Source organism: Orycteropus afer, unplaced genomic scaffold, assembly GCF_000298275.1.
Source record: "Orycteropus afer afer isolate SDZICR_OR568_19922 unplaced genomic scaffold, OryAfe1.0 scaffold00041, whole genome shotgun sequence".
Classification (NCBI taxonomy): Eukaryota; Metazoa; Chordata; class Mammalia; order Tubulidentata; family Orycteropodidae; genus Orycteropus; species Orycteropus afer.
The window spans coordinates 698,336-722,638 of record NW_006921628.1 but is presented as its reverse complement, the minus strand read 5'-3'; the positions used below and the strand labels follow the sequence as shown (position 1 = coordinate 722,638).

The window sequence follows — 24,303 nt, the reverse complement described above, 5'->3', positions numbered from 1 at the left end:
TTGGGTCTGTAATTGAACCTACTCCTGTGACTTCCAGCCAAACAAAAGACAGGCATATGAGCTAAACATTTTAGGTAGATACACTCCTTAGAGAAATCAATCATGGGAGAATAGAAGAGCTTTGTATGCACGGCGAGACAGCTTGGTGGGCAGGAATGCAAGGGAGGGAAGGACACAGGGAAGAAGTAACTATGGGGAGGAAGTGGGAAGAGACCTATTGCATTATGGGAGTTTGCGGTCAATGTCATGAGACAAAGTGTATGTGAACTGCTGTATGGAAAATGAATTTGTAAACTTTTACCCAAATCACAATAAAAATAATAATAATAATAATAATAAAAAACCAGTTGAATACTTATATGAAGAACAAGCTGTATGAGTACAAGACGGAACCACGGAATCAAGAGGCTATTGTGAGATGATAGTGGCTTGGACTAGGTAGTGGCAGTGAGTCCAGATAAATAGATGAATTCTAGACAATGTTTTAGACAATGCAGCACTTGCTGATGGATTGGCGGCAGAAGATGAGAAAAACTTAATTAAATTAATCTTTAGATGGTGAAGATGGGAGCAGGTTTTATTTTGTTTTAAGTGAGGAGAAGGGCGAGAATCAACAATTCTATTTTGGACATAATTAAGTTTGCAATGCCTTGGAAAAATCCAAGTGGAGATACCAAATAGGCACCTGGTTGTAAGTTGGGATCTCAGGGAGAAGTCTAAACAGGAAATAGGTATTTGGGAGCCACTGTCATATTTAAAGTCATATGAGACTGGGTAAAGTCTCCCAATGAGTGTATGAAGAGATTTAGCTCCAGGGAATCCCAACATCAGAGGCCTGAGAACAAGTACTGGGTACAATGTTTAGGAAGGCAGAAGAAGAGACAGGTACGAGGGCGAAAGGAGATAATGCTGGCCCACGTAAGCGCTCAAAAAATTGCTAACATCCTACAGGTAAACCCAATCAACAGCAACATCCACAAGATCTACAGCTACTCTGGGCTCCCTTTCCTCCCCCGGCAGCTCCGCCCGCCCCAATTTCCCAGAATGCTCTGGGGCAACTCCAATCGCCGCCATCTTCACAACGGGCGGCGGGCATGAAGGCTGCACTTGCGCAGTGTCTCTTTCGTTCTGGGGATCGCTGCGGCGGCCCTGAGGCAAGAGGTTGGTGGCCGCAATGACCCAAGCGGAGAAGGGGGACACGGAAAACGGGAAGGAGAAGGGTGGGGAGAAGGAGAAGGAGCAGCGCGGTGTGAAGCGGCCCATCGTGCCCGCTCAGGTGCCGGAGTCGCTACAGGAGGTGAGGCGCTGGGGGCGGGCCCGGGAGAGGGTCAGGGAGGGTCTTGGCGAGCTCGTTGGGGATAGTGGAGGCGTGGCGGCTGCGGGAAGAAGCTTGAGTATCTGCCCTCTTATACCTCAACTTGGTGGGTGTTGCGAGGGGTCGTTCGTTCCAAATAGTTGCGCGCCCAGGAGGAAGCCGAGGGCGAGGAACGTGGTGCGCAGCGGGCCTGGGCGAGGTCGCCTAAAGCTGTAGGGGCGGAAGGCTCGGGTGCGTTTAGAGCTCCTGTTCCCACCCTCTGAAGAACTCTACTAGGGCTTCACTCCTTTGAACCGGGGCTTCACAGGCCTTAAAACAAGGACAGTGCTATCACCCACCTCCCGAGCTTCAATGAGGATTAAGAAAAGAACCCTGATAAACTTTTGGTCGGGGCCTGGCACACTCTATTTGCGGATGCCTGTTAATGGAGATTTAGATATTATTCGACTTTGTCCTTTGTTAAAGAAATCTCAGATAGTGGAAGTCACGTAAAGTGTAAAAACAAGGGAAAGATAGACGTGTTTCTTTTTTCTTTTTTTTTAAGATTATTATTGTGATTTGGGTGAAAGTTTACTGAGAAAATTTATTTTACATACAGCAGTTAATACACATTTTGTTTCTTGACATTGACTGCAATTCCCCACAATGTAACAGCTCTCTTTCTACTTCTCTTTGTAGTTACCTCTTCCCTGTGTGGTTCTGTTCTATGCATTCCTGCCCACTGAGCTATCTCCCTGTGCAGATACTTCTGTTCTCCCGTGATTGATGTTTCTGAGGAATGTATCTGCCTGATGTAAATGTTCACCCTATATGCCTGTCTGTCGTTTGGCTGGAAGTCACGGGATTGAGTTCAGTTCCAGACTTAAAGGGTAACTAGGGGCCATAATTTCAGGGGTCTCAACCAGGCTCTATCAGACCAGTTAACCTGGTCCTTTTTTTGATTGTGATTTCATTCCACATTGTTCTCCCACTCTATCCAGGATCTCCTGCATCAATTCCTTTCTGAGTGGTTAACAGTGGTAGTGGGGCACCATATAGTTCTTCTGGTCTCATGATTATATAGACAAAGGATCACATAGTCCACTAGTCCCTTGGACTAATTGTTTCCATGTGTCTTTGGTTTTCTTGATTCTTCTTTGCTCTGGGCTAGGAGAGACCAATTGTTGCATACTGATAGCCACTTGTAAGCTTTTAAGACTCCAGTGGCTACAAAAATGCTTTTGTGTAGTGTGTTATTGCAGTTGAGCTTGATGCTCCCTGCGACCATGGTCCCAAGCCCACAGGTCCAACAACTCATTCCATCAGAGTGGTTGACTGTGCCTAAAAAGTTATAACTTTGCCCTAGTTTAAAAAAAAAAAAAGCCAAACTCACTGCGGTCGAGTCAATTGTGACTCATAGTGACTCCCCCTTTGGGTTTCTGAAGCAGTAAATGTTTATGGAAGTAGATTGCCTAGTCTTCCTTCCACGGAGTGGCTGGTGGGTTTGAACCACCAACCTTCTCTTTAGCAGTCAAATGCCTTAGGCACTATGCCACCAGAGCTCCTTTTGCCCCTGTTAGTTCTATTTATATGGACATTCTTCCAGCATGTACAAATACATATTTAGAATTATCATCTGCCAACCTTGTATATGATCATGGTTATATTCCCTTTTGCCTAGACATACCTGATCATTCAGCCTGTCTGCCCATCTGTTTACTCATAGATTAATGTTTGTTATCACTGATAATACAGTATTTTATACGTAAAAGCGTTCATCTTTCTTGTCTGTACCTCTTGTGCACCTCTCTGTGTCGTCTTTTTCCTTAGTGTTACTGTGTTGGACACTTGGTTTTGCTATATTGCCTTTCCTTTCCCCCAAATCAATACTTGTCTCTACCTATGTAGCAGTGTTCTCTCCCTTCCCTTCCCATCCCATCCCTGGTAAAGTTTCTTTTCAGATATAAAGATATCTGTTGAAATAACATTAAGAGCTTTGTGTCAGAAAACAAGATTAAGTCAAATTAACCAGAAAAGATATTAGCAGTAGCATCATAGACAAAAGGTAAGTGGCATGTATATGTTTGTACACAAGAGCTCTGGTGGTGCAGTGGTTAAAGCTTTTGGCTGCTAACCAAGAGGTCAGTGGTTCAAATCCACTAGCTGCTCTACGGGAGATAGATACGGCAGCCTGCTTCTGTAGAGACTTACAGCCTTGGAAACCGTATGGGGCAGTTCTGCTCTGTCATAATGGGTCATTATGAGTTGGAATCGACTAGATGGCAATGGGTTTGGGTTTGTTTTATATTTATACACACATATACACATAGGTATATCTAGGAGATATTGCGGGTTCAGTTCCAGATCACTCAATAAAGCGAGTATTGCAGTGAAGCAAGTCACAGGTTTTTTGTTTACTAGTGCATATAAAAATTGTGTTTACACTATGCTGTAATCTGTTAACTAAAAGTTTGAAATATTATGAGAATTACCAAATTGTGACCTAGAGACACAAAGTGAGCACATGCTTTTGGAGGAATGGCACCAGATAGACTTGCTTGAAGCAGAGGTTGCCACAAACCTTGTTTTTTGGGGAAAAAAAAAAACCCACAGTATTTGCAAAGTGCAATAAAGCAAAGAGCTATAAACGAGCTATGCCATGTATGTATATATGACATAATGTGTGTATGTCACATTTTAATGTTATTATACATAGGTTATATATACTACATACCTGTTTGTATATATAATACATATTAAAGCTCTTACAAATCAGTAACGAAAACAGTTACTCTCGGGAGTAAACCTCTTAAAGTTCATGTACAATTCCCAAAAGAAACAGGCATTAAATGCTCAGATTTTCATGTTGGATGTCTCTGAGCCAGCTTCCTCACCAGTAGATAGAATGAGAGAGATAACACCCAACTGGGGTGGCAGCTATATAATAAATGCACAGTACCTGGCACATAGTAAGTCCTCAGGGTGGTTAGTACTGTTGTACAGATCTCCATTTCTCTATCATCTAGTTGAGAGGGCAGACTGGATGTCTATAAGGACCTTGCTAGTTTCCTCCCTCCAGAAGTCTGTCACTCTGTGACTGGGGGTGGGGGTTGGGGAGAGCTCACAGTTGGGGATGGTGTGGTAGTTAAGGTTGTATGTCAACTTGGTTGGGCCTGGTTGAGTGGCAGGGCAGGTGGTGGTAGTTATTCCCCATGATGAGACTGGAAGTCACCTCCATGGTGGGATCTACCACAAGCAGCTGAGTAGCTTTAGGGATGTGGTCTGCTTCCCATATATAAGCAGCAGCTTTGGGAATGGTCTCTAGCTTATGGCATGTTTTAACCCTGCATGTTCAGCAGCCTTCTGTGCTCTGCCAGTCTTAGGACTTTCAATGGCCTGAATCTGTGTCCTGCTGTATTGTTTGGTAAGATCGGGTCTGTGCCATTCTGTTTGTCAACTTTGGGCTTGTTAGCCTCAGCAGCCAGTAGCTGCCTGAGTGAAGAGATACCTTCAGCTTCAGTGGGCCGGGAGCAAGAGGCAGAGCTGAAGCCCAAGGTCAAGAGGCTTTCACACAGCCCCGAGAGCCTGGCACTCGGAACTCAGACTTCTAGATTCCAAAAATTGTAAGAATAAACTCCTGTTTGTTAAAGTCATCCCTTTTGTGGTATATTCCTATCAGAGCGGCCCTAGGTAACAAAAACAGATGGGTGACAGATACAGAGCGTGATGTGAAATGGGCTGGTGCAGAGGGCCATACAGAGGTCTTGGACACACACAGCAGGCACCCCCAAGCCCTAGTGGTTAGGGGCCGTTTCTCCAAAGGATGTGATATCTGGACTGAAACCAGTAGGATAATTGGGAGTTAGCCCCAGAGGGAGAGGAGAATCTCAGCGAGGGAGAACAGCGTGGAAGAGACCTGGGGCAAGACCAAACCAAACCCACTATCATCAAACTGATTTCAGACTCCTAGTGACTCTGTAGGGTTTCCAAGGCTGTAAATCTTTACGGAAGCAGACTGCCTCATCATCCTCACACAGTGCAGCTGCATGTTCAAACTACCGAACTTTTGTAACCAAATGAATGCTGTAAGTACTATACTATCAGAGCTCCTCTGGGGACAAGAGAGGATGTTAAATGTTGGAGGTACACGGTAGATCAGGATGTCTGGAATTGAAGAAGAGGAGGGATCAAGAGATGAGACTGGAAATTCTGTTAGGGGTCAATTCATGAGGGCCATATAAGCCAATGTTTGGACTTACCATGAAGGCACTGGAGACTCCTGGAAGACTTTACCATATTGTTATTTTAAGAGCTTGTGTTTACTGAATGCTTACTGTGGCCAGGCTCTGAGCTACATGGTTAACTCATTTAATTCTCGCAGTAACTATGAGGTAGAAGTTCATCCAAATTGAGGAAGTGGGACAGTTTAAACTCGAAGCCAGATCTTTGAATACTGTGCCTGGACCTTTAACCACTAGAACAAAATTTTCTTAACTTCAGTCAGTTAATAACATTCTGGTGTTTTCATGTCCTCTGTAAGGCAGCTGTAAGGAGTTGTGGTGGCACAGTGGTTAAATGCTTGGTTAGCAAACCAAAAGGTCAGCAGTTCAAACCCACCAGGTGTGCCACTGGAGCAAGCACAGCTTTGGAAACTCTGTGGAGCAATTCTGCTGTGTCTTGTAGAGTCACTATGAGTTGCAGTTGACACAACAGCAACCAGTTTGGGCATTTTTTTGGAGGGGGGAGGTTGGTGGCAGCTATTTTGTTACTTGCTTGACAGCTGTTTTATTCATTTTGTTGTTGTTGTTGTTATTGTTGAGAATATACACAGCAAAACATGTACCAGTTCTCACAGCCAGATACCCAGAGGGAGCAAGTAGTTGAATTGGTGGGCTTGGGACCATCATCAGAGGGGACATCAAGCTCAATTGGCATAACATACTACACAAAACATTGTTCCACTTCCTACCTTGGCGAGTAGTGACTGGGATCTTAAAAGCTTGCAAGCAGCCATCTACATGCAACGATGGGTCTCTCCTTGTCCAGAGCAAAGAAGAATGAACAAAACCAAAGATTTATGGAAACAATTAGTCCTCGTGACTGGTACACCATGCAATTCACAGCCTGTACAACTATGAGACCAGAAGAACTAGATGGTGCCTGGCTGTCAGCCACTTGGAGGAGGATCTCTGTAGGAGATCCTGGATAGAGAGGGAGAACAATGTGGAACAAAACTCAAAATCATTTGGGGAAAAAAAAAGGGGGAACTAGGTTTGCTGGTCTGATAGAGCCTAATGGAACCACTGAGACTATGGTCCCTAGCTACCCTTCAGGTCTGGAATCGAACTCACACCTGTGGCTTCCAGCCAAACAAAAGACAGGCATATGAGTTGAACATTTACCTGAGGTAGATACACTCCTTGGAGAGAACAATCATAGGAGAAACAAGGGCTGTTTATGTACAGGGAGACAGCTCGGGCCAGAAGTGTATGGAGGGATGGACACAGGGGTTGGGTACCTATCAGGAGGAAGTGGGAGGGGAACTGTTGCATTGTGGTAAATTGTAGTCAGTGTCATGAGACAAAGTGTATGTGAACTGCTGTATGGAAAGTTGAATTTGTAAACTTCACCCAGATCACAATTAAAAACAAACAATGCACCAATTCATCTGTTTCTGTGTGTACAATTTGAGGACATTGATTATATTATTCATATTGTGTAACTGTTCACACCATCCTTTTCTGAGTTGTTTCTCCTCCCTTAATGTAAACTCACTGCCTCCTAAGATTCCTATCTAATCTTTTGAGTTGCTGTTGTCTGATACACTGTTAAGTGGTAATATCCAGGAAATGATAAGGGGGATATATAGGCTAGTTTTTTTTTTCTCCCTAATACACATTAACTTATGTAAGTAATTATAAAAAATGTTTGCTGACCCATCATACTTTGGGAATCCACGTTTGTTACCTCTGAGCTTCTTAATCAGTGTGCTGTGTCTCATTAAAGGATCTCTGGTGGCGTAGTGCCTAAAGCACTTGACTGCTAACCAGAAGGCTGGTGGTTCAAACCCACCAGCCACTCCTTGGAAGGAAGGTTGGGCATTCTACTTTTGTAGTGAGGTGGAGGTATCCCTGATGACAGGCAGCCTCATCTGTTTACTTCAATCTGATGGACAAATGTTCTTTACTTTCCCTGCCATACCACAAAACAAGGTTGGGAAGTCCTGTTTAATACCATGCCACAGGAGTGACGGCACCATCATTCATTCAATACGTGTGCCATGCACTGGAGATGGGTAGTAAACAAGACAGAAGTGGGTTCATCTTAGGTGATGACAAGACAGAAGCGGATCCTTCTCACGTGAAGTTTGTCTGTTGGGATGGCAGATGACAAATAATTACAAGAGTGGCAAGTGTCATGAAAAGAGAGGAAGGAATGCTATAAAATTGCATTGCTAGGGAAACACCATACCTATTCTCATGATATTTAACGTTAGACCTAAAGGGAGGAGTAAGATTTTGGCTGGAAGATAAAACACAGGAGGCAAAAGGAATCAAATGCCCAGAAATCAGCAAGACAAGGGAAGAAATTAGAAGAAATCTAGATTGGGTAGATTAAAGAGACTGAAAAAGAAGATGGTTCTAGAGTGAGGCTAGAGAGGAAAGCAGGGTCAGATATTCATGTTCTTGGGAAGCCGTGGAAATGTTTTAAAAGGAGGCATGTCCAGCAGCCACAGCTGTAGCTCAAGGGCAGGGTGGAGTCAGGGTTAAGGAAATAGTCCAGCTGGAGTTGTGGTTCTCTACAGCTGGATTCCTGTTGTCAGACTGTCAAAGTCCCTTCTTCCCCAAACCCTGGGCTCCTCAACTAGTGTTACATGGTAAAGTTTCCCTGAGTGGTTCAGATTATATTCTGTGCCCTTGAGTATTTTTTTTAGCTTTTACAGAGCTAAAAGAATTAACATCTAAAAGCAGTTACCACTTCCTTTATCACAGTTACCACTTCACTCTCCTGAATTTATGCTGTTTTATCTGCCTTTGTTTACTCTCTACCAAAAACAAAATTTACAACATTAGAAGTGCAAGACTGATTGTGAAATGCAGCAGTTTTCTGATATAAAGTTTAGAAATCCTGTACTCTTGTGAGATCAGCTAAGTAGCATAGAACCAACAAGGGGAAAAACTGTTAAAAACAGTGACAAAAAACGCAATTTATAATCACCCTCTGAAGTGATTGTTATATGAAGCCTTGCTTTTCAGCATTATAAAATAGTAATTCTATTGTCATATTAATTTCTTCCCTGACCCATTTTACCATGGATATCAAACCAGAGTGATTGTTATAATCACCTGAGGAGGTTTTTGAAATTATGGATTCTTAGGCTCTTTCCCTAGAGCTTCTGAATCAGAAAATTTGTAGTGGGAGCTAGGATCTCTTTGTCTTTTCACAAAAGTCTAGGTGATTGAGGTTTAAGGATAGGCTTGGAAACTACTGTGCTAGACTGTATGTTCCCTTAGAACTCAGGACTTAACAGTCATAGTACATAACCCTGTGTTCTTCAACACAACAGAACTAACTCACTGCCATCAAGTTGATTCTGACTCATAGCAAACCCCCTTGGGTTTCTAAGGCTATAAATCTTTACAGAAGCAGACTCTTTCACTTTTCTTCCACAAAGTGCTGATGGGTTTGAACTACCCATTTTTTGGTTAATAGTCAAATGCCTTAACCAGTACACCACCAGAGCTTCTTCCCCCTATTCTTACTACTTATTGTCTTCCTTTGTAAAAGGGAAGTTCTCTGAGATATAGACTTCATCTGCCCTGGTCACCATTGTACCCACAGTGCCCAGCACATAAAAACTCAGTAATTATATGTTTATTTGCATTAGATAATTTTGGTTTCATTCATTTATAAAAGTGTTAAGTTATCTTTATGAGTCAGAGCCTGGGAACACAGAGATACAGAATGAGATTGCATTTAGGCAGAGGAGTGATTGACTACTGCTCAAAGAGCACTCCTCACTGAATTACCTTGAGACCTTTGCGTTCAATAGTCATTACTAGTGTTTTTAGGTTAGCTTGTTACCTATGTGTTATTCAGCTTCTTACTAGCACGTTATTTACTGATGTCATACTCCTGTGTTTTGTATTTGTAGCAAATCCAGAGCAACTTCATCGTTGTCATTCATCCAGGTTCAACAACTTTGAGGATTGGTCGAGCCACAGACACACTTCCTGTTAGCATTCCTCACGTCATTGCACGAAGACACAAACAACAAGGACAGCCCCTGTACAAGGACAACTGGCTACTAAGGGAGGGACTAAATGTAAGTCAGAGAAGACCTAGAGAGAAAGACCAAGGTTTTTTCTCTAGGAGGGCTTACATGCTCAAGTGTAGCTTCTAATCTTGAATAACATCTTCATAGCTTTAGTATGCTTTAGGATAATACCACCATTCAGAGTTACAAAATACAATTTTCATCTGAACTAGTGATTATAGATTGTAAAGAATTCATTATAACAAAAATACATTTTTTTTAACTCATTGGATGAATTCAGTTATGTTGATTGTTAATAGAAGATACAGAATTGTCACTCATTTAAAATGATACATTTGGGTCTTTATTAATGGACCACTGTCTTTTTGTTTTGAGATACTTAGAGTTTACATTGAGCTTGCATGTTCAACCCATTAATAGAGTGAATACTACAATAAGCACTTCTTACAATCTTAAATCATAATTTAAAGACAAAAACATATTTCCTTGGAGTAAGCATTTATGTGTTTTACAGATGGTAATTATTAGGAACATTTTTTTATGAAAGGTGTTAAATTATATATTCCATCATGATCCACTTTTAACTTTGAAGTTTTAAATCAAGGATTATTTCAGGAACTCATAGTTTCTGAAATTCTGATACTAAGCCTTAGACTTCCACTTTTTAGCATCACTAGCTAGTATTATAAGTACAAACCAGAAAAAAAAATATTGTTGCCATCGAGTCAGTTCCAACTCCTAATGACCCTAGAGAACTGCCTTATAGGGTTTCCAAGGCAATAAATATTTATGGAAGCAGACTGCTTCACTTTTCTCCTGCAGAGCAGCTGGTGGGTTTGAACCAGTGACCTTTTGGTTAGCAGCCGAGTCTTTTAACTATGGTGCCACCAGAGCTTCTTGGATATAAGTCCAGTACTATAAATATCATTTAATAATATAGCTATTCCTTACTTATCAGCAGCTGTCTCATTATCTGACAATTTGCATTTACAGCAATAGTAAGAAATTACTGGTTTTTGCATTAGTGATGTACATATGTCTGGCAGTAATGAACACCAAGGTGCAAGGTGAGAGCAATGCTGGCTATGATGGTTAAGGTTATATGTCAACTTGGTTGTACCGTGATTCTCAGTGGTTTGACAGTTAAATAATGATCTAGTCATCCTCTATTTTTGCATAATGACTTGGATTTAGAACCTAACCATGTTAATAAGTGAGAAGTGGGTGTATAAGAGTTTAAAACTTGTGGACAACAACATACCAGACAAGGAGCCAAACTCTAAAATTTATAGAAAACTTCACTTTAACAATAGAAGTACAGATAATCCAATTGAAAAACAGGCAGAGGACATGAACAGATACTTCACCAAAGAAGACATTTGGGCACCTAACAAACACATGAAACAATGCTTGTGATCATTATCCATCAGAGAGAGGCAAATCAAAACAACAATGAGTTATCATCTCCAGCAATAAAAAAACAAATGCTAGTGAGGATGTGGAGAGATTGGAATTCATACAGTGCTGGGGGGAATGTAAAATGGTGCAACCACTGTGGAAAATGATATAGTACTTCCTTAAAAAGCTGGAACTAAAAATATGAGAAGATCCATCAATCCCACTACTAGGTATATATCCTAGAGAAATAAGAGCCATGCCATAAACAGATACATGCACTCCAATGTTCATTGCAGCATTATTCACAGTAGCAAAAAGTTGGAAACAGCCTAAATGTCCATCAACAGAAGAATGGATCAACAAACTGATACATACACACTGTGGAACACTATGTGACATTGAAGAAGAGGATGAATCTGTGAAACATTACATGGAAAAACTTAGAGGACATTATGCTGAGTGAAATTAGTCGATCACAAAGTGACAAATATTCTATGACACCACTATTGTGAAAAGAAAAGTGTTTCCCAAAGAAACCTTGATGGTTACCAGGGCTGGGTGAGGAAGGGAGGGTAAACCCCTAACTACAGGGTGGACACATTAACTTCAGTGAAGGTGAAGATAAATAAGATTGCAAAAGCAAAACATTACACTTTTGTGTCTTTTAATTCTACTTTAGGGAATAAATGTCTCAAATTCAAAGTAACATTTCTACAAAGATATAAGAATGTGTTTATAATATAATAACTGGAATATTGATTGAACAAAATATATGAAGGAAAATGACATTACAAAATTATGTACATAATTACATAGATGTATGGAAGAGTCTCTGAAATACTTTATAACAAATCAGTTGACTAGGTGGCAACATATGCTTTGATTATGCTATGAAAATTTTTATCAATTAAAAGTGGAGGGGATAGATTTTTACAAATAATTGATTTATATTAAGGGTTTCTTTTTTACTTTATAAGCAATGAGAAGGTTACTTGGCATTCATAAGACAACATATATGACGAGAATGAGGAAAAACTACTTACTGATGAGAGTATTTCTTGTTGATGGGTTAAATTAATTTGCCAAGTTGTTTTTTTACTAAATCCTTTATACCATTCATTTTTCATTCTTCCTTCCCAGAAACCTGAAAGTAATGAACAAAGACAAAATGGTCTTAAAATGGTGGATCAAGCTATATGGTCTAAAAAGATGTCTAATGGTACAAGACGGATTCCTGTGACCCCAGAACAGGTTCAATCTCTACTCTAACTTCAGATTTATTCTTTTACCACCTCTCTCTCTCTCTTTTTTAATTTTACTGTCATTTGGGTGAATCTTTTACCACCTCACTTATATCATAATGCCATTCATGTGTTGTCCTTGTCATGAAGTACAAGATGGGATTTCCTATAAAAAGTAAGAAAAAAAACCATTCATAACCACCTGTAGAATACCTGAATTAGTGTCACAAGTACTTTGGTAAACCAAATAATTTATAAGGGGTTCTTAGATTGATGGAAGTTTACAGTTTACCTAAAAGTCTCATTTGACCAAGTACGTAATTCCAAAATCTTTCTGGGACGCTGTATATTTACTACATTCTTCAATTTAATACAGTAAACCAAGCTAATAGGAATGGATATGGCATATAAATTTGTATTCAACTTTAAGCAGAATATGGTATTAATTTTAGACTGACTTAATCACAGCCTAGGTGTTAAAATCATAGGAAAAAATCAAGACTGGAAAAGAGCAGGAGACTCATTTTGTGCACGGTTAACATTTTACCAAACATCTTAGATTTGTGTTTAAACTTTGTCACTAATTTAGTCTGATAGAGAAGAAAAGGGGAATTTATACTTTCCTTTATATATTTTTTTTCTGTTATAAATTCAGAGAATTTTTGGATGCTTTATTTTCAGGCACGCTCCTACAACAAGCAGATGAGACCTGCAATTTTAGATCACTGTTCTGGAAATAAGTGGACAAATACTTCTCATCACCCGGAGTATTTGGTAGGAGAAGAGGTAGGAAATTTCTTTACAATGAAATGGAAGAAGAGAAACCTCACCCTGGTGCTAACGTTCATCTACTTTGCCAGCCAGTTCTAGTTGTTTCCTAGTATTCCCTAATCCTTCTTTGAGGACTGGTTCCTGAAATGATAGATACTCCCTGCTGAACATTTAGCAAATGTTAATGATAATTTCTTGCCTTAGATTTTTGGATGTGAATCTAGAAAACCTCTGGAGAAGAGTTTTAATAGTGTACTCCTGCCCCCTCTTTTTCAGGCCTTGTATGTTAATCCATTGGACTGTTACAATATTCACTGGCCCATCAGAAGAGGTCAGTTAAATATTCATCCAGGACCTGGGGGCTCCCTTACGGCTGTTCTGGCAGATATTGAAGTAATATGGTCCCATGCAATACAAAAATACTTGGAAATCCCACTGAAAGATTTGAAGGTGAGCTATAGCTGGTTACTTGGATTGTCTTTGACTCTTGGTTAATAAGAGCACACATTACTGAGTTCTTCATAATAGAGCATTCTTCTTGAAGCATTCTCAGCTTTAAGATGTTGAGGATATCTTTTTTTTCCCACTTAATTCCCCTCTGATGTTTCACTTTTTCTTGCTCTGTTTTGTGTCTCTGCTGCTTTGTAATAAGCAAATAGGGGCAAAGCAAAAGTGTAAGAAGCTACTTCTGTTTATGCTTTCTCTCTAGTTCAGATGCAGGAGTTGTGTTTTTCATTTTCAACTTCTAAATGAATCATAGTTAAAAAAACAAAAACAAATCCCCTTAATTTTCTGTTTCTTCTTAAAACTCAAAAGTTAGCAGAGAGATAAGAGCTTTTATTCTGAGCTTTTAACTGTAGCTGCTATTCTTGCAGAAAATCTTCTGCAAGACAAGTGTGGCAAAATTTGTTTTGACTGGAATTGAGTATTAACCCCTTTTTTTTTTTTCCTTCTTTTCAGTATTATAGATGTATCTTGTTGATTCCTGATATCTATAATAAACAGCATGTGAAAGAATTAGTAAATATGATCCTAATGAAGATGGGCTTTTCAGGTATGTCTGATATTCCAAAGAAACCTACTTGAAGTGGATTTAGTTTTCTCTTTTTGATGACAAAATCAAGCTAATTCACTGATTTATTTGAATGCTTATTTTGGGAGAGTCAAGTCTGCTCAGATCCTTGCTAAGAAATTCCTACACTCCTGACTATAGTTATTTATCTGTTTAATGACCTGTGCTGCTCCCAGCTGATTGCTCCTATGCCTTTTGCTTTCTAGGGATCGTGGTTCATCAGGAGTCTGTGTGCGCCACCTTTGGAAGTGGCTTAAGCAGCACGTGTATTGTAGATGTTGGGGACCAGAAGACAAGCATATGCTGTGTAGAGGATGGGGTCTCTCATCGCAACACTCGGTAGGGAACTTGGGTGGTGGCATTCCTCACTCCCTGTCCCCTTGGAGGCTGTTCAACTCTAAAGCATCACAAGTTAGAAAGAAATGACATACACGAAACCATTCATGGAATAGGAAATCAAGATTGTGAAAGCATGAATTCCAGCAAGGCTAGCTAAACAAATGTCTTTCACCCTTCCCGTTGGAACTCTCTACTATGAGTTCACATCAGCAACTCCTGAAGTCCTAGTATATTTTGTGTGCTTCCCTCAGAGGAAGCATATGTGCTGCTCTATGTTTTTTACTGTAGTCTGGCATAGGGATGGCAGCCATACACTCACAGCGAAACTTTATTTAGGCAAGTCATATAGGAAAAGATAGATTAAGTCTGAATTCTCTACCTAGCTAGTGTTTTGAGTATTTGTTTTCTTGTCCTAATGATATTCAATGAATGACAAATAACTTCATGGTGGCCAAGTCCCTGAATGATGTTGTCAGTGATAACAAGGATGAGTAAATTAGCCATCAGAAGCAGTTTTATCACTTGTCCTTTCTGCAGTGAGCCCAGCATAGATGAGCACGCTCAGGGACTCTATGGGTCCTCTAACATTTTGTGCTCCTGAGAGGATGTCTTCCTTTCCCCCACATTAGGTAGTCTATAAAATTTTAAAGAGGACTCAAGCAGTCCATGAGGAAGGTTAGTTGTCTACTTTTCACCCCTATCTATAATGTAGAATTATAATGCATTCTAAAACCCCATGTGAGTTTTTTGATTCATCTATTGTTTGAATTATCTAGTGCCATTGGTTCTCAAGTTGTGGAGAAAACACTAAATGTAGTTCTACTACTAAAATAGTCTTAACAGTGGTTTTCCTAAGTTGTAGAAACGTTCAGTTACTAGGTAGAGTTTTCTTTAAGCTTTTCTTTCTTACATTTGTCTGTGGTGTCAGTGCTTGCCATCTTTATGTAGTGCAGTCAGACAACTTTCATATGATAAACGTATTGGCTTGTAAATAAGCTGAATTCAATAGTGTATATTCTGATTTTTGGATACTTTTTGCAAATAACATGATCCCTTCTAGGTGCCTCACCGCTGGCTTTTGTCAGTACCTTCTCTCCCACTCATCCATCCATTCTTTTCTTTCATTCTTTAATCTCTTCTTTAATAAACATTTCTTGAAACCCATTGTCTTACACTGTGGCTAAATAAGTTCTTGAAATACCCTCTGTACCCTCTTAACCAACGGATAAACCATCTGCCCTTTCCTCTTAACTCTAGGCTCTGTCTGGCATATGGGGGATCTGATGTGTCAAGGTGTTTCTACTGGCTAATGCAGCGAGCTGGGTTCCCATACAGAGAGTGCCAGTTAACCAACAAAATGGATTGCCTGCTTCTACAGCACCTTAAAGAAACTTTTTGTCATTTAGATCAGGTGGGAACAAAACTAATATTACTGATTATTTTTGTTTCCAAGAAAAAATTAAGATACTTAAAAGATACGTAAAAAAAATTAACAATATTATGCTACCATTTCAACTCACATGGATAAATCTGTGAAGCTAAAGCTCTTAAGGAATAGTAGGAATTTATAGGTAAGGGCAGAGCAGTGAAGAAGTGTCTCAGACTCTAAAACAGTTTGTTAGGTTAGGAAAGAGAGTTTAGCATATTTGTTTCTCCTTAGGAGTCTGTGACCTTTTTGGTAAAGGATGAAGGTAAACCATTAGGAATAATGACTAGTAACAGATGAACATACAGGTACAGACATTTAATAAAAAGTGTAATTTGGAACATAGCACATTCTTAGTATTATAGTAGTGCCGTGTTTAATTATTGGTATATATGAATTGTTCCTTTTTGTTTTAGACTTTTGTTTTTAAGTAATGTAATTCTGAATACAAAAAATGAGAAACATACAAAGATGTGTAATTATTTCCCAGTTATTAAATGATATTTGCTTATTGATTTGGGTTATTATAGTATATATATTGATAATGAAGGAAACATAAAAATGCAAATAGTGGAAATTTCAGAAGCTATAAAAAAAGGAAGCAAGGTATAACTAAACTCTTGTTTTACTAAGTTACAGTGAGAGTGGCAGGAAGTTGTAGGGCTGACCTTTTTATGGGTGGGATTTAGATGTTGCAGATGTTTAACTGTAAATTGCGGTATTTACATGCATTTTTATTGATTGATTGGCTGCATCTTTCCTTGAACCAGGACATCTCTGGGCTTCAGGACCATGAATTTCAGATTCGGCATCCTGATTCCCCAGCCCTGCTTTACCAGTTTCGATTAGGAGATGAGAAACTCCAGGTAATGTTGGGAGTATATTTCATGGGTAGAAAGCAAGTAAACAAACAAAAAAAAAAATGCACTGCTATGGAGTCAGATCCTGCCCATAGCAACCCCTCCTTGGGTTTCCAAGGCGGTATCACTATAGAAGTAGGTTGCCCAACCTTCCTTCCGAGGATTGGCTGGTGGGTTTGAACTGCCAGTCTCCTGGTTAGCAGTCAAATGCCTTAGGCACTACACCACCAGAGCTCTTGAAAAGGAAATAATACAGGTTTCAGTCAAACTGAGAGAATATGCACTTGCTGGAACCTTCATGAAATCAGAATATCAGCTGGTTGTACAAAATCCTCTAAACCAACATTTAAGCACCTGATACATTACCAATTAGAACAGAGCTGAGGCCCATCTTTTTAATTAGCCACTAAGTTATTCTAATTTAGAGAAAAGGGCACTGTACTTATTGGAAATTGTGAAATAGATTGCTAAGCACTTGTTTTACAGTTGTTACCACCATTCAGTTGGATGAGGAGTGTGATCTCTGGCCCCTTGTGCACCAAAGAAATAATGCTGCTCCAAAAAGGAATGTTGCATAATCTCACTGACAGATCTGACTTGACAGTTGTGTTTATAGAAGAACAAAATTTAATGGATCCATTTTCTCAAGAGGCAGTATCTTTTGTTGATCACTCTTGTCTTTCCGTTCACAGGCTCCAATGGCTCTGTTCTACCCAGCAACTTTTGGAATTGTTGGACAGAAAATGACAACTTTGCAGCACAGGTCCCAGGGTGATCCTGAGGATCCGCATGATGAACACTACCTGCTAGCCACTCAAAGCAAACAAGAACAGGTGTGCGGTAAACCTAGAATGACCGTTTTGCCCCTGAAGGAGGAGTCTGCTCATGATTAACTGATTATTGCAATCATTGTAACCATACAGCATACTAATGGTGATCCACGTTTGGGAATTGTAGAGGAAATGAAGTATATATTTAAAATCTGGACTGCAGATTTATTTTTTTAGCAGACATTGATCCGTTTTTCAGAATACCACTCCATGTATTTAAAATTTAATTTAATGGAGACATTTCCATCTGGTGCATATTATTTACTTACATTCTGTACTTTTGAATACTGGCAATCCCCGGATTATGAAAGTCTGACTTGATGTCCTATTTACCCTCTAGTGTTATATAAATTTGCCCTCACTTTGAAACAATTGAACCAAACCTACTCCAACAAATTCCTCATCACAGTCACGCACAGGTTCCAATGACATGTGCAGCTTTTGAATCATTGAAAAGGCTTCGAGCCTTTTCTTGCACTAAAACAACATTAAATAAGAACTATATGCCCCTGGTCTGACTTACTTCCAAGCTGGTTTTTTTTTTTTTTTTTTTAATAGAGGGTATACAGTGGGACAGCAAGTAGGTGTATAGCACTCTGACTGGACTGCCAACGTTTCCCAGTTTGCTTACAGTCTACTTACCCTTTCTTAGAGTTAGGAATGATCTCATTTGCAACCTGGGAACTGCCTGTATTTATCTAATCATAAATATTTTCAGTAAACTCTCATCTGTTTTTTTTAATTGTAATGTGAAAGGGGGAGTGTAGTGCCTAAGGCATCTGACTGCTAACCAGAAAGCTGGTGGTTCAAACCTATCAGCCACTTCCCGGAAGAAAGGTTGGGCAATCTACTGTAGTGATATCACCTCGGAAACCCAGGGAGGGGTCGCTATGAGTCAGATCTGACTGGATGGCAGAGGGTAATGTGAGAGGGATGTGGTTTAGGCAAAGAGCTGAACTCCTTTATCCAAAGCTTATCCCAGTAATAGGATGTTTGATGTAGGGGTACAAATTAAAGCTCTTAACAGCTAAGAAACAGCAGTTCATGAGAGCAGAAGAGGATTGTTAACTTTTTCTACTCTTTTCTTCCTGTCCCAGAGGCAAACACAAGGTAATTAGGTAAGGCCTAAAAATGAGGATTCCATAATGGCCACTGGTCTGTGAATCCCACTGAAATACTCTACTTAAAATCTCGATTTAAGGGAAAAAAAAGTCCTTCTACGTTCATGTTCCAATTTAAAATCCTACCAATGACAGTAAGGTTCTGAAGCCTACCCTGCCTGCCTGTGATGGTCTTGGAATTGTCAGAGCATCTTCATCTTCTATAAATCACCTCTTACTCTCAAGATACATGGGAGTGAATGCTGGATGGTAGTTTATATACTGTGGTATACTTCCTATTATAAAAGACTTTGTTTTATAATAGTGTGTGTGTGGGGAATTTCACTAGAGAATATCAGCAGTCTTCTGTCACAGTCATATCATTTACTTGATCATCGTTTTGATTGATTCAAAGTCTGCAAAAGCTACTGCTGACCGAAAGTCTGCATCTAAACCCATTGGATTTGAAGGAGATCTTCGTGGCCAGTCCTCTGATCTTCCAGAAAGACTCCATTCCCAGGAGGTGGATTTGGGATCCTCCCAGGGAGACTGCCTGATGGCTGGAAGTGAGTCTGAGGAGGCCCTCACTGCACTGATGTCCAGGAAGACTGCCATCTCACTGTTTGAAGGGAAAGCCCTGGGCCTGGATAAAGCCATCCTTCATAGCATAGACTGCTGCTGTAAGCACATTTTGGGAGACCATGCATTAAAAATTAAATGAATTGCTTCAGGCTAGGGTATAGTTGTGAGCTGGAACATATTCAAAAACTATCAGGGCTTACTTCCTGCTTTCATTGTCAGGTGTTGAGAATACAGTAATGAAGAAAGCAAACAGCTTTGTGGCCTTATTATGCATATAGCCTAGTGGAGGAGAAAAGTTAAATAATTACGCAAATGTGAAATTCAGACTATGGCAGGTAGTAGAACTAAAGAGTACTAACTGCGAGAGCTTCTAACTGAGGGATGTAATAAGGAATTTTTACTAACAAGGGAGAGGCGTGGAGGGTGGGAGGCAGAGAAGGTTTCCTTGAGGAACAGCAACTTAAGACAGATTTAAAGGGATGAATTGGGGCCACCAGCTACAGATTCGTGTAGCCTTCTAAGCAGAGAAAGAAAGCTGTGAAGGGCAGTGTGGTTGGATACGACACAGGAACTGTGGATTTATCAGTAGTAGAAGCTACTATGAAGTTAGAGTGGCTGGTTGCAGAGAGCTGAAGGAAGTAGATGTGAGAATGAAGCCTGAGAAGTGGGTGTCATACCACCTTGGGCTTCTTAGGCCCCCATAAAACTGAGGTCTTAATCCTACAAAGTGAGAGTGGACAGGGTGGGGAGTGAGGGCAGCAGATGCTCACATTTTTGTTTTACGGGGTTACTCTGGATGCAGTGTTGAGGCTGGGTTGGTGGGGGAAGATCTTGGAAAGGCTATTGTAATTTTCCAAGCAAAATATGGTGCTGCCATGGCTTAGGGTAGTTGTGGATATGGTGAAAAATTGTGGAAGGATGATCATTGTCTTTTCAGCATCTGATGATACCAAAAAGAAGATGTACAGCTCCATCCTGGTGGTGGGAGGTGGCTTGATGTTTCACAAAGCTCAAGAATTCCTGCAACACAGAATACTCAACAAAATGCCACCCTCATTCAGGAGAATTATTGAAAATGTGGATGTGATTACAAGGCCTAAGGTTTGTTTTTCATGGTGCAGATTGGACTGTGTGTGTGAGTTAAAACAGCTTTGATTACTTCTAACTGTAATATATGTAGACAGATAAAATCCTAGGGGGCATGGGCTTGTGTCTAAGGAATTCTTGAGGGATTGAGGCAAGTGGAAAAATAACTCAGCAGGTCACAGATACAGTGGAAGGGACTCTGGACTAGGGGTTGTAGCCCTGTTTTGCTCTCTAGGCCAGTATGCTTGAGTCTTGCCTTTATAAAAGGACCAACTGGGGCAGGAGAAGACTGGCCTCATACTGTCTACCACAACAGCTCTGTTTTTCTTTCTTCATATTAATGATCTACTGCACGTGCCTGGAGCAGATAGTCTTGAAGGACCTTTTGACTTAAACTATATTGCTTGTTTTTGAAAAGCATCTTAAATCCAGGTATTTAGAAACAGATGGCCTATTTTATGAAAACTCCTGGGCAGTATTCTTTATTGAGGGAGTAATTGCAGGGATATATATTTATGCCACTCAAACTTCAAAATAAGCTAGTTCCTCATTAATATTCCTGTCTCTAGGTTCTGACTACTTGTGGAATAACCATTAAACTAGCATCTTCAGTAATAAAGATTTTTGTAATTTCTTGTCACTTGAATGAGATGTGTGTAGTTTCATGGGACACATAGGTTGACAATCTGGCTTTCTGGGTATTGCTGTGACAGGTCCCCTAACCCTAGTTCAAATAAGTGATTATATATACATCTTGAATAGCTTCTTTATGCTGAAATACCCTTATTACTTCTTCAGGACATGGATCCCCGGCTGATTGCATGGAAAGGAGGGGCAGTGTTAGCCTGTTTGGATACGACACAGGAACTGTGGATTTATCAGAGAGAATGGCAGCGCTTTGGTGTCCGCATGTTACGAGAGCGAGCTGCCTTCGTGTGGTGAGAAGGGGAGGTCGCTATTGAAAACAAGAAACAAGCCTCGGGGGTATAAAAGACTCTTACTGAATATATGTATTTTAATTTATTAGCCTACATGTTTAAGTTTTATGGACAAGAAGTGAATTTCAACTTTGAACACATGACATTGGTTTGAAATTTAAAGCTGTTTTTATATAATTGAGAATAAATGCCAACTTCTCACTTATAAACTCTCCTGCCCTGTTCTCAAGATCTCATATACTTTCTGATGATGTAAAATGTTGCTGTTGAACAGATCTCATGTATTGAGGTCATTATTTAAGTTTTTTCTAAGCATCAGTAGGCAGTCTCATGCAACGAGAGGATTTAAGGCTGGGCTGGCTTGTGTTATCTGTCATGGTCTAGGGTGGGCTTGGGGAAAGAAAACAATTATTTGACCAACACAGAATAAAAGGGAAAAAGGAAGTCATATTTCCTTCCTAAACCCAAATACAAATGATTTAAGTACAATTTAGAGTAAACTTGTACAGGAAACAAGTTGACTAAGCTGTAATTCCTACCAACTTAATCATTAAGTCCCCACATATACCTCTACCTGAAAAACTAAGTAAGCACTTTTAGAGTGTTCTTATGTTTGATACGATCAGTTGACCTTAAACTGAGCAAACCAAAGAAAATGTAAGTAACACAGCTACCAATCTCTGTTGGCCAGGCCTCAGTGAGGCCTCTCCGCCTGCAGCCAAAGGAGAAGGAACTGTGCTGAGTCAGGAACCAGTCAGTGAGCACAGCCTAGAGGTCAGAGGAGAGGGGTGGGATGATGCCACACTCACTGTTATGCACCTGCTTCCACCATCTCACAGGGAAAGACACAAGCAGAGGAAGAAGTGAAAGAGATGAGAATGGAATATAGAAATGAGAAAGATGGTCAGAAATCTTAGGACAAGGAGAAATGCTGGCACGAGTTGTAGCAGTATATTGACAGAGAACTTCCAGAAATGCAAGCTGGATTCAGAAGAGGACATGGAACAAGGGATATCATTGCTGATGTCAGATAGATCTTGGTTCAAAGCAGAGAATACCAGAAAGATGTTTACTTGTGTTTTATTCACTATACAAAAGCATTTGATTGTGTGGATCATAACAAATTGTGGATAACATTGAGAAGCATGGGAATTCCAGAACACTTAGTTGTACTCATGAGGAACCTGTACATAGATCAGGAGGCTGTCATTCGAGCAGAACAAGGTTTAAAATCAAGAAGGGAGTGCATCAGGTTGTATTCTTTCACCATACTTACTCAATCTATATGCTGAGCAAATAATCCAAGAAGCTGGACTATATAAAGAACGTGGCATCAGGATTGGAGGAAGAATCATTAACCACCTGCGATACGTTGATGACACAGTTTTACTTGCTGAAAGTGAGGATGACTTGAAGCACTTACTGATGAAGACTGAAGAATACAGTCTGCAGTATGGATTATATCTCAATATAAAGAAAACAAAAATCCTCACAACTGGACCTATAAGTAGCAGCATAATAAATGGAGAAAAGACTGAAGTTGTCAAAAAATTCATATTGCTTGCTCCTACAGTCAACACCAATGGAAGCAGCAGTCAGGACATCAGACGACGTATGTTGTTGGTGTTATGTGCTGTCGAGTTGGACCAGACTCATAACAACCTCTCCTTGGGTTTCCGAGGCGGTATCACTACAGAAGTAGATTGTCCAACCTTCCTTCCGGGGAGTGTCTGGTGGGTTTGAACCGCCAGCCTTCTGGTTAACAGTCAAGTGCCTTAGGCACTATGCTACCAGAGTTCCCTCAGATGATGTATAGCACTGGGCAAATCAGCTACAAAGGACCCCATTCAAGTGCTGAAAAGCAAAGATGTCTCCTTGAGGACTAAGGTGTGCCTAACACAAGTTACGATATTTTCAGTCACCTCATATGCATGTGAGAGCTGGACAGTGTATAAGGAAGACTGAAGAAGAATTTATGCTTTTGAGTTGTGGTGCTGGCAAAGAATGCTGAAAGTACCATGGACTGCTAAAAGAACTAACAAATCTGTTATGGAGGAAATACAGCCAGAATGCTCCTTGGAAGCGAGAATGGCCAGACGTCGTCTCACCTACTTTGGTCATGTTATTGGAAGGGACTATTCCCTAGAGAAGGATGTCATGCTTGGTAAGCTGGAAGGTCAATGAAAGAGGGGAAGGCCCTCAATGAGATGGATTGACAAAGTGGCTGCAACAATGGGCTCAAGTATATATAGCAGGGATTGTGTAGCTGGCCTGGGGCTGGGTGGTGTTGCGTTTTGCTGTGCATAGAGTTGCTATGAGTCAGAGATGACTCGATGGCACTTAACAACAGCAAAGTATTTTACATACATAAAAGCGTCATATATGTCTGCTCATTAGGTTAGGAAGAAAAAAGAGTCCACAAATGTAACAAAATAATTTCAACTTGCTAATACCATTTTGGATATGTGCCTTCAACTTAAAAACTGTCTTACATTTTTTGATTTCAGAGCAAAATAAATTCATACAATACTGACATGGTGCTTCTGGGCTGTTTCAACACAATTTACTATGGGTTACCTATATCCAAAAGTATATTTCCACTTATAATAGCTTTTCACATAGGAGCATATTGCTGTCACAACTGTTAGATGGTAATTCATAGGAAGTTGGGTTTTGGTCTAAGTTTTGATGTTAAGCCTTGTCGATCTCTTACTTCCAGTGCTTACAGCATGTAAGTGAGCTTTACCACATTAAACACATTACTAAGTATCACTTGCGAAGCTAGACGTGATGAGTTTTCACTCTATACTACTTTGAGTTTTCATTTTATATATAAGGTGTGTATTAGGAATGACACGGTCCTTTAATGTGAAATTGATTCACATTCCAGAGCAGAGTCAATATGAAAAGAGACAAATGTTCCTAGAAAAATATATATGCTAATATAAATATTTTTTGTAATCTCTGCATTAAGAAAATGATGCTTTTAGAAAAATTAAAAATAGATTTAAAATATCACAAACTTCTGTAACTTAATAATTTTTGCCTTTTGCTTAAATAAAACACATACCTTATAAAAAGATGAATC

General features: G+C 40.0%; 1 protein-coding gene across 1 annotated transcript; it reads left to right on the top strand.

Moving 5' to 3' along the window:
* The first annotated feature begins 1,174 nt into the window (after nucleotides 1-1,174).
* Nucleotides 1,175-21,219, top strand: ACTR8 (actin related protein 8). Its single transcript, XM_007937246.2, has 13 exons — nucleotides 1,175-1,297; nucleotides 9,450-9,620; nucleotides 12,111-12,221; nucleotides 12,893-12,997; nucleotides 13,259-13,432; nucleotides 13,943-14,036; nucleotides 14,261-14,393; nucleotides 15,651-15,804; nucleotides 16,590-16,685; nucleotides 17,372-17,512; nucleotides 19,025-19,289; nucleotides 20,129-20,292; nucleotides 21,076-21,219. Exons 1-13 carry the CDS (start codon nucleotides 1,175-1,177, stop codon nucleotides 21,217-21,219), a joined length of 1,875 nt encoding a protein of 624 aa, XP_007935437.1.
* Nucleotides 21,220-24,303: the final 3,084 nt, after the last annotated feature.

Excerpts from the sequence above, each read along its gene's own strand:
- ACTR8 (XM_007937246.2), top strand. The coding sequence starts at position 1,175 with ATGACCCAAGCGGAGAAGGGGGACACGGAAAACGGGAAGGAGAAGGGT. Across the intron at positions 12,222-12,892 it reads TTCCTGTGACCCCAGAACAG|GCACGCTCCTACAACAAGCA; the intron begins GTTCAATCTCTA and ends CTTTATTTTCAG. Across the intron at positions 15,805-16,589 it reads CTTTTTGTCATTTAGATCAG|GACATCTCTGGGCTTCAGGA; the intron begins GTGGGAACAAAA and ends TCCTTGAACCAG.